At 39.3% G+C, this 17696-nt stretch overlaps 1 protein-coding gene across 1 annotated transcript; it reads right to left on the bottom strand.

Moving 5' to 3' along the window:
* Window positions 1-4126: 4126 nt before the first annotated feature.
* On the bottom strand, window positions 4127-15796 carry LOC122869105 (myosin heavy chain, fast skeletal muscle-like). The gene is made up of 40 exons (XM_044181739.1): window positions 15662-15796; window positions 15326-15548; window positions 14925-15068; window positions 14006-14162; window positions 13859-13886; window positions 13660-13771; window positions 13483-13575; window positions 13337-13400; window positions 13127-13225; window positions 12943-13046; window positions 12722-12860; window positions 12495-12613; window positions 12262-12411; window positions 12010-12180; window positions 11606-11912; window positions 11249-11322; window positions 11078-11165; window positions 10872-10989; window positions 10607-10730; window positions 10380-10516; window positions 9985-10240; window positions 9558-9800; window positions 9288-9464; window positions 9020-9165; window positions 8814-8904; window positions 8317-8706; window positions 8060-8186; window positions 7861-7979; window positions 7265-7461; window positions 6964-7147; window positions 6702-6867; window positions 6375-6499; window positions 5962-6270; window positions 5684-5887; window positions 5467-5592; window positions 5175-5345; window positions 4950-5054; window positions 4762-4857; window positions 4510-4641; window positions 4127-4253 (listed from the first exon to the last, which is right to left on the bottom strand). The coding sequence occupies exons 2-40, from the start codon at window positions 15527-15529 to the stop codon at window positions 4236-4238; spliced, it is 5814 nt and encodes a 1937-aa protein (XP_044037674.1). The 5' UTR covers window positions 15530-15548; window positions 15662-15796; the 3' UTR covers window positions 4127-4235.
* Between the last annotated feature and the right edge of the window lie 1900 nt (window positions 15797-17696).

Genomic DNA, 17696 nt, shown 5'->3' with positions numbered 1-17696 from the left:
GTATCATGAATGGCAAAAACTAAATTTAATGGGCAACAAAAAAATGATGGATCGGAAGGTGACTGGCCTGAGTTGATCTGTGAATTCAATTGGTGTGGACCAGACGGAGAGCAGCTTGTGGTCCTGGCTGGGTCGGTGAACCCATACCTATCTGACAGCACCTCTCTTGTCAAACCATTCTTTCATCTAGTGCTGACAGTCTGCTGCTCTGCTGTGCTGGTGGTGCCAATGCAACAGCTACATGCAGCTCTGATACAATTTTTAAATGTCTGGGTCAACCTCTCCACCGCATGGCATCTGGGTTGTAGAAGGCTGTGCACATATCACTGATCCCACTGTTGGGCCATTATCTGTGGAGATGGTGATAGGGATGCAAGGAAGTGACTACAGGGGTGTAATGGACCCTTGGCGACTACCTCTTGCCACTCTTGAATAGAAGTCAGAGGCCACCACAAGGTAACGCTGGTGATGTTGATGGCCATGGTGCTGGCCACAGATGTCACCCTGGATGTGCACTGCAAAGGCTGCAGTGGTGGCAGTGCTGGGAGACCGGTTTTCTCATTGATGAGGAAGGCTGTGCAGTCTTTCACCATGGTCTCTATGTCAGTCAGTGCCAGGCCTTCACACAAGGCCCCGCCATTGCTGCTTCGCTTTCATAATGGCCAAACGACTCTTGGACAGGATATGTCGGTAACAAGTGCAGAGACTCTGGGCCATGCAGACATAATTCCAGCAGGACAGGAGAGCATGCAAAAGCCGGTCCGCCAATTCATTCTTTTGGCCTAGAGTGAACTGTGAACAGAAGTTGTATTGCTGGAGCCTCTCTGACCAGCATTGGTGGTTTGTGCCCCAACCCAGTTGATGTAAGCAAGACTCTAAGGCTTGCTGGTTTGTCTGTTGCACAAAGTGACGCCCAACTACATGTGCCACTTCTCACACATCCAGAAATCAGATATCCCTGAGGCCTTCAGCATTCAGAAACCCACAAACTCAATGGCAGCCAACGAGAAGATGCCCTTGTCTCAATAAATGTGAGGTTGTGGGTCTAGCAATATACCCCGGCATGGGTCACAAAAGCTGCATGGTTGCCGCTGCTTGGGTGCAGTGGAACATGCACTTAGCCCTGCTGATGTTTGCGCTTGGAGAAAACAGAGATACCATGCAATTTGGCAGTCATTTCTTTCACTGGGGGTAGTGGGTACTTGTCAAGCAGGAAAAGGGGAACATGGCCTAGGGGCTGATGACTGGACACACGACAGCATTTTTGTTACAACAGTTTACCCAATCAGCTAACAACTATCAATAAACAAACAAACAAACACAAGGATGACTCATACATTAACTACAAGTTAAAAGTTTTGCTCTTGCAGCCTGCAATGAGAATGTCCCTCCCAAGCCACTGTTGTCCTAGATGAGTTGTTGGCACCTCCCACTTCTGTATTTTCACTTTGGTTGTCATATTATGTAAGCAGCTGAGATTAACACACGTTGCGCTGCTGTCCCGTCTTTCCTGGTTTTGTTAAGTTAAAGGGTTCATTGCAAATTGTAAGTTCCTAGCTTAATTAGGCCCTGCTGTGGCCTGGCCACATTCGTCTTACTTCCTCCAGGCCTCACATATACATGCATCTTTGAAAGACGGATGCATGTACACCTTCCACTAGAGCTGAAACAATTACTTGATTAGTCGATCAACAGAAAAATTATTGCCAACCATTTTAATAATCAATTAATCCAAACATTCCATACTTATACCTTCTCCAATGTGATCGTTTGGTGTGATGACGTCTCCTTGGGCTCTGAAAATTCTTCACTATTTTTTGACAATTCGTAAACCAAACGATTAATTGAATAATCGAGAAAATAATTGGCAGATTAATCAAAAACGAAAATAATTGTTAGTTGCAGCCCTACCTTCAATGTCAACATCTGAATAGAATGTGTCTCAAACCACTTCAATAGCAATCTGATTTCAATCTGTCTCAGATGCTTTTTGGTTGTATTTACATTTGGCTTTTATGACATCGGATAGCTTTGATTTGATCTGCCCAAGATGCATGAAGTAGCTAAGTGTAAATGAGATTTCTCATAAATTACATAATTTTATATTGCCCAGCCTTGTGCTCAATTCTTGCAGATCATTTCTTGCAATGAGACTTCATGTAATTCAAAAATATATATTGGGTAATTCACCAAATGCCAAAGTTTTCAGTTATAATGTATATAATAATGTATATGATGTACTGTATAAAATGCACTAAGGAGCAGCACAAACCAGTTTAAATGAGATTCAAAAAAAGATTAAAAATTTTCCGAATCACTGTAGTTTGGATGGATAGCATAAAAATGTTGTGGGGACTCAACACGACTGAAGTTGAAATGAAAGTGGGCTTACATTTATGAAACACATTCTCTAACTGCGTATAATGTTTTCCTACATTAAGGTTCATCAACTTTTAAATCTCTATGTTTAACATACTTAAAATGGGTATGAGATGTGCTGTGAGGGAGATATCAGATTTTGTAAGGGGCCTGTGTAATTTATTTGATGACTCTACAGCATGATCAAAAATAGAAAGACATTTCAAGTCTGGCCTCATGTGTCAGTAAACATAAACCTAATGACAGAGACTTCTAGAGTACATATAAGGTGGTACATGAGGTGTTATATGCCTGCTTAGTTGGCTGATTTCATCAGTATTAGAAATGTGTGACTTCTGTTTTAACCACATCTACATTTCCTGCTTTACTACATGGCAGATACAATGATGTGTATAGCCAATGGATTTAGAATTTATTCTTTGTACAGTAAGTGTTTGAAGAAGCATTTGCGTGACGTATGCAAAGATTTTTTGGCTTTGTTTTCTTGTTGTGATAACAGTAAAATGGTGTTTCCAAGAAGGTGGAAAGCCATTACTGTCAAAATTTTAAAGATTGTTGTTCCTAAATTAGCTAACTAATAGATTGCGCAATTGGTATTTTTGCTGTGAAATGCAAAATCCAAGTCAGTATTTTCAAAAGGATTATTAGAGCATCATCATATTAACATTTTTCGACAGTAATTACATAAACTAAACTGATGCTTTTTTGTCGCACTTCTAGCAGATGCATGCATTCATAATCAAACCACTAAGGTACATTCTATTAGGGATTTAGATTTACCGAGTAAAAGGACTGACTGTACAAAAAGTTTTAGGGTTGTAACAGTCTTACATCAGTAACAGTTTTTAGTTAGCTCCTCACTTGGACTACCTTGAATAGCAACTTTCAAAAAGTAATTGTGAATTTTGTCAGTTTTCCTATTTTAGCACTAATTGGATATTAGCTCAGAGTGAGAATGCAGCGATGGAAAGACTGTCCAGATACAGTAAAGCATGTGTTATTATTTTGGCACTCATAGGATTTACCCATTCAAGCTTTGTAATAAAATTCATATTTCGAGATTTTGCATTAAAGACATGTACTGCTTCATCTGAATTATTGTTTTTGTGATGCTACATTGTTGGGGAGTAAGTGGTCAAAGTTAGCTGATTGGACCATCTTTAGCTTAATCTGCAGTATGTAGTATAGTATATTGAGTTATACAAGAAGGACTTTCAACTAAGGACTTTAAATGGTGCACTATTGTACAGTGTCATTTTTTAATGTCAATGATACATTATGAATTTATGACATCAATGAGCACAGCTTTCCAAAATCCATCCGGAAATAGATATTCTAAATGCTGTTCCATCTAGATTACTCTAACTTAATTTCATGCAAATATATTCTTGAAATATGTGCAGTTCTGTTCTGTTCTGTACTGTTCTGTTGTCTATGATGATATCCCAGGTCAGAGATTAATTAAAGGCATTCTCTATCCATAAATAAAATATTTAATTCCATGTAATGTAGAATGCTGAACAAATCTTTGTTAATGGTTTGGTGAAAAGTGTTGACAATGTTTATTATCCATCTGTTTGTACTGTATAACTAACATGAGAATGGGAATTAATTGTAGTTGAAATTAAATGAAATGTACTAACCTCACTCATTCCAGCCAAGTTAACTCATGCAGCTTCACCAGCTGCTGTGTTGAACACTGTGTGACTTTTATAGATACTGGTAAAATAGAGAGTAAATAACAGAGTAATATTATAATGATGATACACTTTATTGACAGTATAAGAAGACAATTCAACATCTAGTTCATATTTTATGAACTCTGTCAAAAGGCTCTGTCAACAGGATGTTGTCTCTTATTCAGCAATGTCAGTCTGGGAAAAAAAGGAAGAAAAATAAAATTATTCAGCATGTATTACAAACATAACATTAAGCTTTCTATCTCATGTGGTTATGCAAGTTCATTTTATGTGTGGCATTTACCATATTAAAGTATCTACACCATCAATGCAAAGTCAATAAAGAATGGTATATAGAATACATTTAGGTCATGAATAAACAACCCCATTAAACCCCATTAAAGTGCCCACATAGTAATTTTTTGTAAAATATGATGACATAAATGGTTACCTTTCCAGCATCACGGCTCTTGACCCTCAGCTTGTTAACCTGGGACTCAGCAATGTCAGCGCGCTCCTGAGCTTCTTCCATCTCATGCTGAACCTTCCTGAGTCTGGACATGTGAGTGTTGGCCTGCTCCTCCTGTGAAGGGTTTACAGTATACAGTTTTTTATATATTCCACAATATTGGTATGGTTTCTTTATGTCATTATTGATTTGTGCCATCTTCCCATATGTACGATCACAAAACATTTTACTTACAGCCTCCTCAGCCTGTCTCTTGTAAGCCTTAACTTTGAGCTGCAGCTTGTCCACCAGATCCTGAAGTCTGACCACATTCTTCTTGTCCTCCTCAGTCTATACAAATAAAGAATTGTTACCCATGAAGTTTAGAGAAAAAATCAAGAAATGAAGAACTCATGGTAGTTTTTAATTAAATAATAAATCACCTGGTAGGTCAGCTCCTTCACTCTCCTCTCATATTTGCGGACTCCTTTAACAGCATCAGCTCCACGTCTCTGCTCAGCGTCAACTTCAGCTTCCAGCTCACGCACCTGAGATGTGATGATCAACAATTCATAAAAAATTTCAGTACTGAGAGTTTCAGTACAGTTGAATTTATTCTACTAATTGAAAGTGCAGTTTACACCCTAAAACAAATATGCAGTATATACCCTGGACTCCAGTTTCTGGAGCTGCTTCTTGCCACCCTTCATGGCGAGGTTCTCAGCTTCATCCAGACGGTGCTGCAGGTCCTTGACTGTGACCTCCAGGTTCTTCTTCATCCTCTCCAGGTGAGAACTGGTGTCCTGCTCCTTCTTCAGCTCCTCAGCCATCATGGCAGCCTGAAAAGATGGGCAATTTGGAATTATAATTTTAAAAGTTGACATTAATGGTCAAGCATGAGCAAGTATTTGGTGATGTAGCATTTTACATATGAAAGAAGACTCATAAACATAAACTCACATCAGTGATAGCCTTTTTGGCTTTTTCCTCAGCATTTCTTGCTTCCTGAACAGAATCTTCCACTTCTCCCTGAACCTGGACAAGGTCAGCCTCCAGCTTCTTCTTGGTGTTCATAAGACTGGTGTTCTAAAGATTGACCAAGATAAGACATTGTTTTACAGATATGTGTCTCATATCTTTGATGGGATATGATTCTTGTGAATTAATGAAAACGAACCTGAGAGTGAAGCAGTCCAACACGCTCACTAGCATCAACCAACTCCTGCTCAGCCACTTTGCGTCCTCTCTCTGTCTGTTCCAGAGCAACTCTCAGCTCCTCAATCTCAGCCAGCATCAGGCCATTTCTGCGCTCCACCATGGCAACCTGCTCTTTCATGTCTTCCTGTCCTCTGACAGCATCATCAAGATGCAATTGGGCATCCTGACATCGAAGAGAAAAAAAATGGTTAACTTTTTTTCCTCTTTCTTAATATTGAGCAATCAAACAAACCTTACCTTGAGCTGTCCCTGGACATTCCTCAGTTGTTTCTGGGCCTCAGCGGCCTGCCTGTTGGCATGGCTCAGCTGAATCTCCATCTCATTCAGGTCTCCCTCCATCTTCTTCTTGACTCTCAGGGCATCATTCCTGCTCCTGACCTCAGAATCGAGAGCGCTCTGCATGGAGTCCATCACCCTCTGGCTGTTCCTCTTGATTTGCTCCATCTCCTCATCCTTCTCTGCCAGCTTCCTGTCAACCTCACCTTTGATCTGGTTGAGCTCAAGCTGAACACGGAGAATCTTGGCCTCCTCATGCTCCAGTGTACCCTGCAAAAAAATTTGCAGAAACAAAATCAAATTGAATACATGGTTACATAAATGGTGTTGTATTTTATCATATAAGTGGTTCAATATTGTAATCAAGATTTTACCTCTGCTTCCTCCAGTGCTGACTGAATTTCAGTCTTCTCAGTCTCCACAGTCTTTTTGGCTTTCTCCAGCTCATGGATACTCTTTCCAGTCTCACCAATCTGTTCAGTCAGGTCTGAGATCTCCTCTATAGAGCAACCAAAACCAAAATATAGTTATATATATTATATATATATCTCTCTTAAACCTGAAATGTTGTTTGGGCAATAATAAAGTTTCCATGCATACAAGGGAGTATTTAATGCCATACAGGTTCATAAACTATACTTGTGAAGGTCAGAGAAGAACCCACACAAGTTACATTTTAAATGTGAGTGTGAATGGCATACGTTGCAGGTTCTTGTTCTCTCTCTTCATGGTCTCCAGCTGATCCAGAGACTCCTCATAAGAGTTCTTCATCTTGAACAATTCAGTGCTGAGAGAACGAGCCTCCTTCTGAGCTCCTTCCAGCTCTGCCTGGCCCTCTTCATACTTCTGTTTCCATTCTGCCAGGACCTAGAATTGTATAGGTTAATTAAATGATTAGTTCATTATATTGATGTGTGTTTCTTGCGATTAAAACTGGTTTTAATTACCAGTTTAACCATTTACCTTATCAAAGTTCCTCTGCTTCTTGTCAAGGTTGGCAGCCAGAGCATTAGCTCTCTCCACATCAATCATGAGGTCCTCCACCTCACCCTGCAGCCTCTGCTTGGTCTTCTCCAAAGAGGCACACTTGGAGTTCACAGCCTCAATGGACTCTTCAGCATCCTGCAGGCGCTGGGCAAGCTTTTTCCTGTAGTGAACAAGCAAGGATATATTTTTGCTTGCATACTTATACAAAGACTACCTACCTACACTACAAAGTATTAAAAATGATTTCATTTATGGAACAGTAGAAAGGGTTATATACTTGGCCTCCTCCAACTCCTCAGTACGCTGGATAGCGTCAGTCTCATATTTGGATCTCCACTGAGCCACCTCACTGTTGGCCTTGGACATTCCTCGCTGCAGCTCCGCCTTGGCCTCCTGCTCCTCCTCAAACTGCTCTCTGAGCAGATCACAGTCATGGCGGGCTGACTGAACAGCATGGGCCAGGGCATTCTTTGCCTGTTGATCATTTGTAACATTTGCATTAAAACATTTGTAACTTACCTATGAAGCAGACAAAGAACATGTAAAAAGTACGTAATCAAGTTAAAACATGTTGATTTAGTCATTTAGTTTTGGATTATTTACTTTTACAGCTATCATGTTTTCTACTTAGCATCAAGTAATATTTATCTTTTTTTCATTTTCCTGACAAAAAAAGTTACTCATAATAAGATTTCAATTAGCGATGATAACAATGTGTCTGTATGAATGTTTTCATCTTCTGACACGAAGATGATTGTGCTTTGATTTTTTAAATCTTATTAGAATATACTGTACATCTTTTTTAATGACTACATTTGAAAAGGACAACTCAATTCAGCCCCTGTTAAAACACGACATGTAAACTTGTTATACCTTCACTTCCTCCTCAACGTGCCTCTTAAACTCTTCAATCTGCTGAGTGAAGGCCTGCTTGCCCCTGGTCAGCTGGGAAACAAGAGCTTCTTTCTCTTCAAGCTGGCGGGAATACTCACCTGAATGACAATATGTAAATGTGTTCATCAAAATGATCATTACTGGTTTCCATTACTAGTTTTTATTGCAAGTGACTCACCGTTCTCTGTCTGCAGTCTGGCCTTCTGTGCATTAATATCATTCAGCTGGCGAACAGTCTCATCATTTTTGGATTTGAGCTCACTAAACTGGTCCTCAAGAGTTCTACACATTTTTTCCAAGTTGCCCTATAAGCAACAAAACATGATGTATTTGAGTATTTCTCTAAGTTTAAAGTTACTAAAATTATTTATTAGTTACAGTTCATATTTCTGAGCATAGCAAAACGCAATCCCTCACTTGTAAACAAACCCTCACCTTTGCTTTGGCAACAGCCTCCATGTTGCTGGAGAGGTCATCAATCTCCATCTTGTACTCGCTCTTCTCCTTCTCCAGCTTCTGCTTGACGCGCTGGAGATTGTCGATCTGCTCTCCTAGTTCTGCAACACTGTCAGCCTGCTTCTTGCGGAGAGCTGATGCAGTAGCTTCATGCTGCAGGGTGGCCTCTTCAAGGTCACGACGCAGCTTCTGGAACTCAGCTTCGCGCTTCTTGTTCATCTCAATCTGAGCAGCTGTTGCTCCACCAGCTTCCTCGAGCCTCTCACTGATCTCCTCAAGCTCCCTAGAGAGGTCAGCCCTCTGCTTCTCTACCTTAGCCCGAGCAGCCCTCTCAGCCTCAATCTCTTCCTCCAGCTCCTCAATACGAGCCTAGATTTGATTAGAGTAATATCAATAAGGCTTATTAACTGGAGCATACTCTAACATGTTGTTTCTGATTCACTGATAATTGATACTATTCATGTCAAACACATTACCTGGAGTTCCTTGATCTTCTTCTGAAGTTGAGCACCAAGAGATTGTTCATCCTCAATCTTGCTGAGGAGCTGACTGGTCTCAAACTCCTTCCTGGAAGAGTAGAACAAGAATAATTTTTGCTGTTATACTTTTAGATGACTCAGGATAATTATGGTGCATTATGGAAATAGTAAAATGTAAGAATTAAAAGTAACAAAAAACATACTTCTTGATTTTCTCATCAGATTGCTGCTTGTCATTCTCCAGATCCATTATGGATTCCTGGGCCAGTTTCAGATCTCCCTCAAGCTTCCTCTTGGCTCTCTCAAGGTCCATGCGGAGCTTCTTCTCTTGTTCCAGTGATCCCTCAAGCTTTTAAGATAATGTTGAAATATTAACAGTAAATATTGTTTTGAATTTGTATCATGGAATGTCAACTTTAAAACACAAGCTACTTGGCTTAAAAACACACTATCACAGGATTTTTTTCTTACATCGTCCACTTGCTGTTCCAGCTTTGTCTTGGCCTTGGTCAGAGTGTTGACTTTGTCTTCCTCTGCCTGGAGATCATCAAGTGTTTGCTGGTGGGCCTCTTGGAGGGCTTTCTTCTCCTTGGTTAACTTGGCAATAGATTCATCTTGAGATGCCATCTCCTCTGTCAGGTTTTTCACCTGAAATGATGTGAAAGGTGCATTATTTCCATCACTTTATGTGTATACATATAGTCTATGTTTAAAAGATTGTAGGTTTAAAATCATTTGCACCTTGTTTTCTGTGGCATGTTTCTCCTTCTCCACTTTAGCCAAGGTGAGCTCCAAGTCATCGATATCTTTCTTTAGCTCAGAGCATTCATCCTCCAGCTTCCTCTTCTTAGCAGTCAGCTCAGCATTGATTTCCTCTTCATCCTCCAGTCTCTCAGTTGTCTCTTTGAGTTTGGCCTCGAGCTGGATCTTGCTCTTAATGAGCCCCTCACACCTTTCTTCAGCATCAGAGAGGTTCTCAACTTCCTATAGTACATTTTGAACATACAATAAGTTAGTTTGTTATTTCTTTGTTTGTTTCTATAACTTTGGTAAGACAAGGACAATGTGTGGCCTCTTTGTATCTTACCTAGATATCTGAAAATGTGAGCAACAGTGTTCAATTAGTGTGTGTGAGATAGAATCACACTTGCTTTTGTTTCCTACTTACTGAAGCCACTTGGAGTTGCAGGTCATTCTTTTCCTGCAGCAGGGAAACCATCTTCTCCTCCAGTTCCTTCTTCTTGGCCAGAGCAGTAGCCAGGTCTGTTTTCATCTTATCATAGTTCTCCTTCATCTGCGACAGCTCCTTCTCAGTCTCGGCACTCTTCAGAAGAGGCTTGATCTTGAAGTACAGTTTCAGCCATGGCCAGTTTTTCACATTCATGAATGAACGGATATTGTACTGGATGGAATAGATAGATTCCCTGGAAAATGAATATAGATAAAGTGTCATTTCTACTGAAATGTGGTTTTGTAGAACTGCTGAGGATAACAATTTAACAAAAATATCTGTAAACTATATAATTGGACAGTACAGTTTAGTGTACTGCATGAGAACCCTACCTCCTCTCCATCATCTTAACAAACTCCTTCCTCATGACATATCCTCTGCAGAGAGCCTGAGTCATGGTCACCAGTGCAGCCAGTTTCTCATCTCTCATCTCCTCCAGGGCACCCAGCAGACCAGCTTTGAAGAACACCTATGTTGTCAAGTGATGGAAATCAGTCATCAGTACTCAGTGGATAAAACCTGACATATACATGCCATGACTATTGACTTAGAAATTAACCTTTGTGTGCCCAAACATGTACTGAGTGTGGTCCACATCAATGGAGCCCAGCAGCTTCTCTGAAGCTTTCTTGTTGTCCATGAACTGTCCCTCAGGGATGACACTGGCATTCAATACTTTGTATCTGCAAAAGAAATTTGTTCCCAGTTACTTGGCCATATTTACCAATTTAGAGTTATCACTTGTCTCAACCTGGTTTTTGTGATGTTGGTCCGGTCGGGGAATCATCATATCGCAACTTGAATTATTTCTACTGAAAAGTCACCTCTGCTTGAAGTCACCATAGAGGATTCTGCTGGGGAAGCCCTTTCTGCAGATTCTGATGCCTTCCAGCACACCGTTACACCTCAGCTGGTGGATGACCAAGAAGTTCTCCATAAGACCTGCACATTGCAAACTTATTATATTAAAACATTTCTTTACATTACCATGTCAAACATAGTACACAACACTGTGTTATATGCTTCTTACCTGGGGTCTTTGATTCATTAGGAATCAGGCAACGGACAAAATGAGGGTGAGTGCTTCTCAAGTTGGTCATCAGCTTGCCCAAGTTCTCCTGTGGATCATCATGATAATAGGTAACCAGTATTTTAAGACAAGGTTTGTAACTGTTATCCAAAAATATGAAACAATACATACTCTGAAAACAGCAGACACAGTCTGGAAGGAACCACCCTTCTTCTTTCCACCCTTCTTGCCAGAAGCAGCAGCCTCTGTTTTACACAACATCGAATTTCATTAATGGCATAAATAACAATAAATAACATGTTAGTACCTAGTTTAAGTTTTTTTTCTCTGTGGAATGTTGATTAGATTTTTTAATTCATATGAATGAGTATATTACCACAGAGTAGTCATCGGCTTCTTACACAACCCAAATGAAACAGACACACAGTTTCTTACCCATCATTACAAACTTACTGCACCTCCTGTAACATTATGAACTGCACTTTCTGATGAGCTGCCAATAACTCTGCTCTCGCTCTCATTTCTTACCATCGGCTGCACCATGGGATGCATACAGAAAGGCCAGAAGTTTGTTTGAAGACTTCTGGTAGAGCTGAACAACTGAGTCGTTCAGGGGGTCCTTGTTCTTTTCCAGCCAGCCAGTGATATTGTAGTCCACTGTACCGGCATAGTGAACCAGGGAGAAGTGAGCTTCAGCCTTGCCCTTTCCAGGCTTTGGCTTCTCAAAGGCCTTGGTCTTGCCAAGATGCTGATCATGCAACTTGTTCTTGAAAGTTGTGTCAGAGGCCTTGGGGAACATGCACTCCTCTTCAAGGATGGAGAAGATGCCCATTGGCTGAAAGGAAATTTAAATTTCATGATAAAAATTAAACTGAGGAAGCAAACATTTGCACATGAATCAAGAAATCATGTCTACCGGAGTGGTTACTTACCTTCTCGATAAGCTCAATGCAGGAAGCCAAGTCCATACCGAAGTCAATGAACTCCCACTGAATGCCTTCTTTCTTGTACTCCTCTTGCTCCAGAACAAACATGTGGTGGTTGAAGAACTGTTGCAGTTTCTCATTGGTGAAGTTGATGCAGAGTTGCTCCAAGCTGTTGTACTGTAATTATGGAAAAATATTTAATTTCATGGCAAAATAAGTTTGAATTTTAAAACTGCTCAGATATTTTCACCAACTCACATCAAAGATCTCAAATCCAGCGATATCCAACACTCCAATGTAGAACTGTCTTGCCTGCTTTGTATCCAGCATCTCATTGATACGGATGACCATCCACAAGAACATTTTCTCATAGACGGACTTGCACAGAGCACTGACAGCATTGTTGACCTACAAATAAGGATTTTACTGTGGTAATTTTTTCATATCAAAATGCAAGTATTTTTTCAAACTTCACATTTTCTTTTTATTACCTGTGGCACGGTCTGACCTTTGGTCACCATCTCATTTCCGACCTTGACTCTGGGGTAGCACAAATATTTCAGCATATCAGCTGAGTTCAGGCCCAGGAGGTAAGAGATTTTATCAGCCACTGATGGAAAGAAAGACAATGAGTACTAAGTACACATTGGCTTGAGTAGTAGGCTATTTTACACACCAGACTACTTGCATGATGAGAACGCATTATTTTAGCAATTACCCTCAGTGCCATCAGGTTCAGCCTGCTCCTCACGCTGCTTCTGCTTGAATTTCATGTTGCCATGATGCATCACAGCTCCAGTCAGCTTGTAGATGCCCATTTTCTCCTCAGCAGTGAAGCCCAAGATGTCAATTGCAGTCTGCAATGTAAATGAAGCAAAGTTACTGGTATGTGAAACATTTCCCCAGTATACTATCTATTTAACTACATTGTTGTCGTACATCTGTTGCAATGAACTCCTCCACATCATTGATGCTTTTGACGGTGATTTCACCCTGACTGATCATTGGGTAGTCATAGGGGTTGGTGGTGATCAGAAGAGCCTCTGGAGGAGCACAATAGAAATACATAGTGTTATTTCTGGTATTGTTTACATTTCAATTTCAAATTTGTTTAGTAACATACCCAAGAGCTCAGGCTTGTGGCCAGTCATCAGCTGATAGAAGATATGGTAGCTCCTCTCAGCAGACAACTGGAAGGTGACACGGGACTTCTCCAGCAGATCTAAGATTAAGAAATTTACAGTAACTGAAAGCTTTAAGATTACTGTATTACATTACAATGTATCACTTTATCAGAGATGAATCATTGACTCACACCATGGTTGAGACTTACATGTTTCAATATCAGCTGAAGCCAGCTTGCCAGTAGAGCCAAAGTGGATCCTGATGAATTTACCCTAGGCAGCCAGATCATTAATAACATCAGTTTTTGTAATTTAGCAACAACAAAAGTGTCAAGATATTTCCTGTATTACTTACAAAACGAGAAGAGTTGTCATTCCTCACAGTCTTGGCATTACCGTAAGCCTCTAGTAGAGGGTTGGCCGCAACGATTTGGTCCTCAAGGGATCCCTGCAAGAGACAATTTGAGTTACATGAGATGTACATTCAAATTAACTTTCCTCTGGAAGTTTTATTTTAAACAACCATTTTTACCTGCATTTTGCCAGGTGTTGGCTCAGCCTTCTTAGCTCCAATAGCTGCAATTGTTGCAAAGTACTGGATGACACGCTTGGTGTTGACAGTCTTTCCTGCACCAGATTCTCCACTGGGATGTAAGAGACACTTTGTCAAGATTCTGCTTCTTTTCATAAAGTTTATAAAGATTTAGCATGACAGTTTGTTTAATACTCACGTAATCAGGACAGACTGGTTCTCACGATCTGAAATACAAACATACATGCTTCACATGAGTTCCATTTTTATCATTCTTTCAATAAGTTATATAGATAAATTTTACCTCTGTGTATTTACATTTGAACATTAGTAACTTTGATCATACCAGTGTGCATGAACTGATAGGCATTGTCAGAGATGGAGAAGATGTGGGGTGGTGCCTCAATCCTCTTCTTGCCTCTATATGCTCCCACAACTACAGCATCATACACAGGAAGCCACTTGTAGGGGTTCACAACGACACAGAACAACCCAGAGTAGGTCTGTAATAGTAGAGAGCATAAACTGTTAACATTTAGTCGATTTCAGGGGGGTGAGGGGGAAAGCTATCCCCTTGTTAGCAAAATGACCAAAATAAATCCCCATTGTTAACCTGCCATCCTATATTGTAGCCTATATGCTCTATAGAGTAGTGTCATCTTCATGATCAAAGTGACAAGTAGCAACGTGTAGTCGCTGAGTAGGATCATATAGATACACTGCTGCCTTAATTATTCCTACAACATTCCTATAATATTTCTATAATAATTCAGTAGTGTCTGTGGTGCTGAAAATACATCCCCAGGCCAAGCCACCTTTAGGGGAAACATGACTACAGATATAATTTTTACTATAGATGTTTGGTGCAACCTGGGAGTGGAGCAGGTAATGTAATTCGAAGTAAAATTTACACCGTCAAAACTACAGTGTGTTGAAAAATAAGCATTATTAAAATGCTTAATGTCCACACCCAGTAAAAGGCCTACACAAAATATGTATTTAGCCTAAGAGCGTTCTTTTAAATCGAAATTAAAATCGCAATTATAATTTTTTAATTTAGGCTAGGCCTATATGTCAATCCTGCAATCCTAATATAAAGTAGCCATACAGAAGCGGGTTCGGGCAGATACGGGTGTCACTTACATACAACAGCACCTGGGTGCTCCCTTTGCTCCCCCCCTCCCCCGTTAAAAATTAACAAATCACCGACACATATATACATTTGTACATACACATTGAATTTTTAGAGTATAGTGGAAACTCACGTAGATCATCCATGATGCATAACGCTCTTTGAGGTTATACAACACGCAAGGCTCATTGAGGTGGGTCATCATGACCATGTCCTCAATTTTGTCGTACTTTGGAGGATTCCTGGGATGGATATCTTCCTCTTTTACAGTGACCGTCTGAATTGGAAATACAGCAAAACGTTTTACTAAGAAATCTTTTCAAATAAAAAAGTTCATGAAGTTCATCAGATGGATGTTCACAGTGTCACTGAATATAAAATACAATGATAAACATATACTGTACTTTACTACATGTTTTACTAAGATATTGTTTGAAATACTTATGGATAGAACATCATCCTCCTACAGAAAGAGTCTTACATGGAAATCTAATGGGAAGTTTTGGTAAAAAAGTAAAATAATGAGTGACCTACCTTTCCAGTATCTGTCTCAACAGTGGCTTTGCCACCCTCTTTCTTCACAAGTTTACCCTTGAGGTACATCTCGTCCGCATCAACCACAAAGTAGGCAGTTTTTGCATCAAAAGGAGAGGCTTGTGCCTCAATCCTCTCCTTCTCTGGTTTTCGGAGGTAAACGGCTGCTGGGCCATAGGCCTCCATCTCTGCGTCTGTGCTCATGGTGGCACTTCAGTGGAGACTGAAAAGATAAAGCATCCACAATAGTGTTAGCATAACAACATAATATAGATATGATCTTGTATCCAGCTGATGGTGGAGATTTCATGTATTTTTTACGATGATATCTTTTACCTCAGCTTGTTCCAAAAAAAGAGTGGTGCAGTCTTTGGTGGAGTCCCAAGATGCTATAAAAATATGATTAAACATGTAGTTTAAGTAGTACGATAATTTGTTTAAGTTTGTTTTTCTAATTTCAGATTTGTTCAGTCAATTTGAGAACAGTAAAAGGTAAAGGTGGCAAAATGGCTTTAGACTTAAATAATATATGCTAACTGTATTCAGTTGAATCATTAAAGTTCAATACTCTCCCATCCCATCAATTGCCCTCCACAATCAGAGAAATAGTATTGTGCTTAATGATCATATAGTATATATGTGATGAGACAGGGTGTGTATTAGATATCAACACATTTATTGTGTGTTTGTTTTTTTGGAAGACACTACTTCTTAAATGTGTTAAGAGTATATATATATATATATATATATATATATATATATATATATATATATATATATATATAATAGTTTTGGAATAATTTTGTCCACTCAAGAATACTACCAAGGTAACTCCAAAGAACTGTGGACAATATGCATAAATAATTAGCAACACATTCACTTTACCATTTAAGCAATAAGAGTACAAACTGATGTCACAGTGAATATACTCACCTGTGTTGGGAGCCTATCAGTTCATGCAGAAGTCCAGAGCTGCCTCTTTTATAGAGGGTGGGAGTGCCTGGTCAGCAGTAGTCTCTCACTCGGTTTGGTCATGGCCTCTTTTCATTCTGTTGCTTATTTTGTGGCAGTGGTGTTTAAGGAGGTGATATGCATAATTCACATCTCTCAATTGTAATTAATAATAAAAAACAATACAGCATATATTCTGATGTTATACCAATTCATTTGATTTAATTTGATTGCAATCTTGGATGTGACCAACACAATGTGGTTGTTTAAATTTAAAACATGATATAATGCTTTGTAATGTCTTTCTACTGTAACAAAAGAGGAATTGCAGTACAGAGGAAAGAATTGCTGAAATGCACTCACACACACAAGTTGCTTTGTTCAAACATAAACACATTCAAGTAAACCAAATAAGCCTTAAGGGTCTACTTAAGGAAGCATCAATGTCAAATTATTTAGAGAGAAAGAAGGAGGTGCTTATGCATTTTTGCCCTAGATTCTCTAAGTGAGTTACAAGCTTGTTGCTCTAAATGTTGGTCCGCTACTGCCTCCAAGTGAAGGCATGGAAGTGATGGCCAAATTGTAGCATTCATTCAATAGTGCAGAATATAGTGTACAATTCCAATAATTATAGTACTTGATTCAAAGGACATTAAAGTTGAAACATGTTGTGAACATTGGCCATCTTTTTTTAAATTGATGGGCAGCTTTGGGGGTTGGTTTTGGAATGTCTTCCAAAGTCCATTGGTATTCAATTGCAGGACACTTGCACATTTGAGATCTCTGAAATTAAAGAAAGTTCACCCCTAAATGACACTAAATGAATACAAGACAGTTGTCAACACATGTTAATTAAATAATAATATTCATCTTTAATGTAGATTTAGAGGTTGAACTAAGTCTGGGGAAGAATAATTCATAATGCTTAATAATGTTTGATAATAATAATACTGTATTTAACAAAACTTTCATTGTGCTCATAATAACCTCATGAAAATTATGTGTGTCAATAATACCCAAAGAATACCTCCAAATCTATACCATGAAATGTATTGTTGTGTTTGGGCACTATTTAATCTTATAAATCAAAATCAAAGCACCTTATTAGAGTTTACATCGCATTAATGTTTTTATGCCATGTCAGATACATGCATAGAGCCTGGTTTTGGAAATGCCCCCAAATGTTTGTGGTCTACAGTTACAGGACTCTGGCACATCTCATATTCCTGTAATAAAATTAAAGATGAGATATTATCCATATAAGTTCAATCGCCTGTTGTATAACTCCCTAAATGGATATGAAAACAGTTGGCAACTAGTTTGAGATCAGGCCCAAAATAAGTTTCACACAAGATAAAATGAACTTCATCCAGTTGCTACATTTGATACTAAGGAGGTGACATCTGTTAAAGAAGCATGA

The sequence above is a fragment of the Siniperca chuatsi genome, linkage group LG21 (genome assembly GCF_020085105.1).
Source record: "Siniperca chuatsi isolate FFG_IHB_CAS linkage group LG21, ASM2008510v1, whole genome shotgun sequence".
NCBI lineage: Eukaryota > Metazoa > Chordata > Actinopteri > Centrarchiformes > Sinipercidae > Siniperca > Siniperca chuatsi.
The sequence above is the reverse complement of the archived record's forward strand: the minus strand, read 5'-3'. Positions and strand labels throughout refer to the sequence as shown.

Coding starts and splice junctions, on each gene's coding strand:
- LOC122869105 (XM_044181739.1), bottom strand. CDS start 15,529: ATGAGCACAGACGCAGAGATGGAGGCCTATGGCCCAGCAGCCGTTTAC. Junction 13,576..13,659: donor CAACACCTGGCAAAATGCAG/GTAAAAATGGTT, acceptor TGTCTCTTGCAG/GGATCCCTTGAGGACCAAAT. Junction 8,707..8,813: donor AGAAGATCAAGGAACTCCAG/GTAATGTGTTTG, acceptor AATCAAATCTAG/GCTCGTATTGAGGAGCTGGA.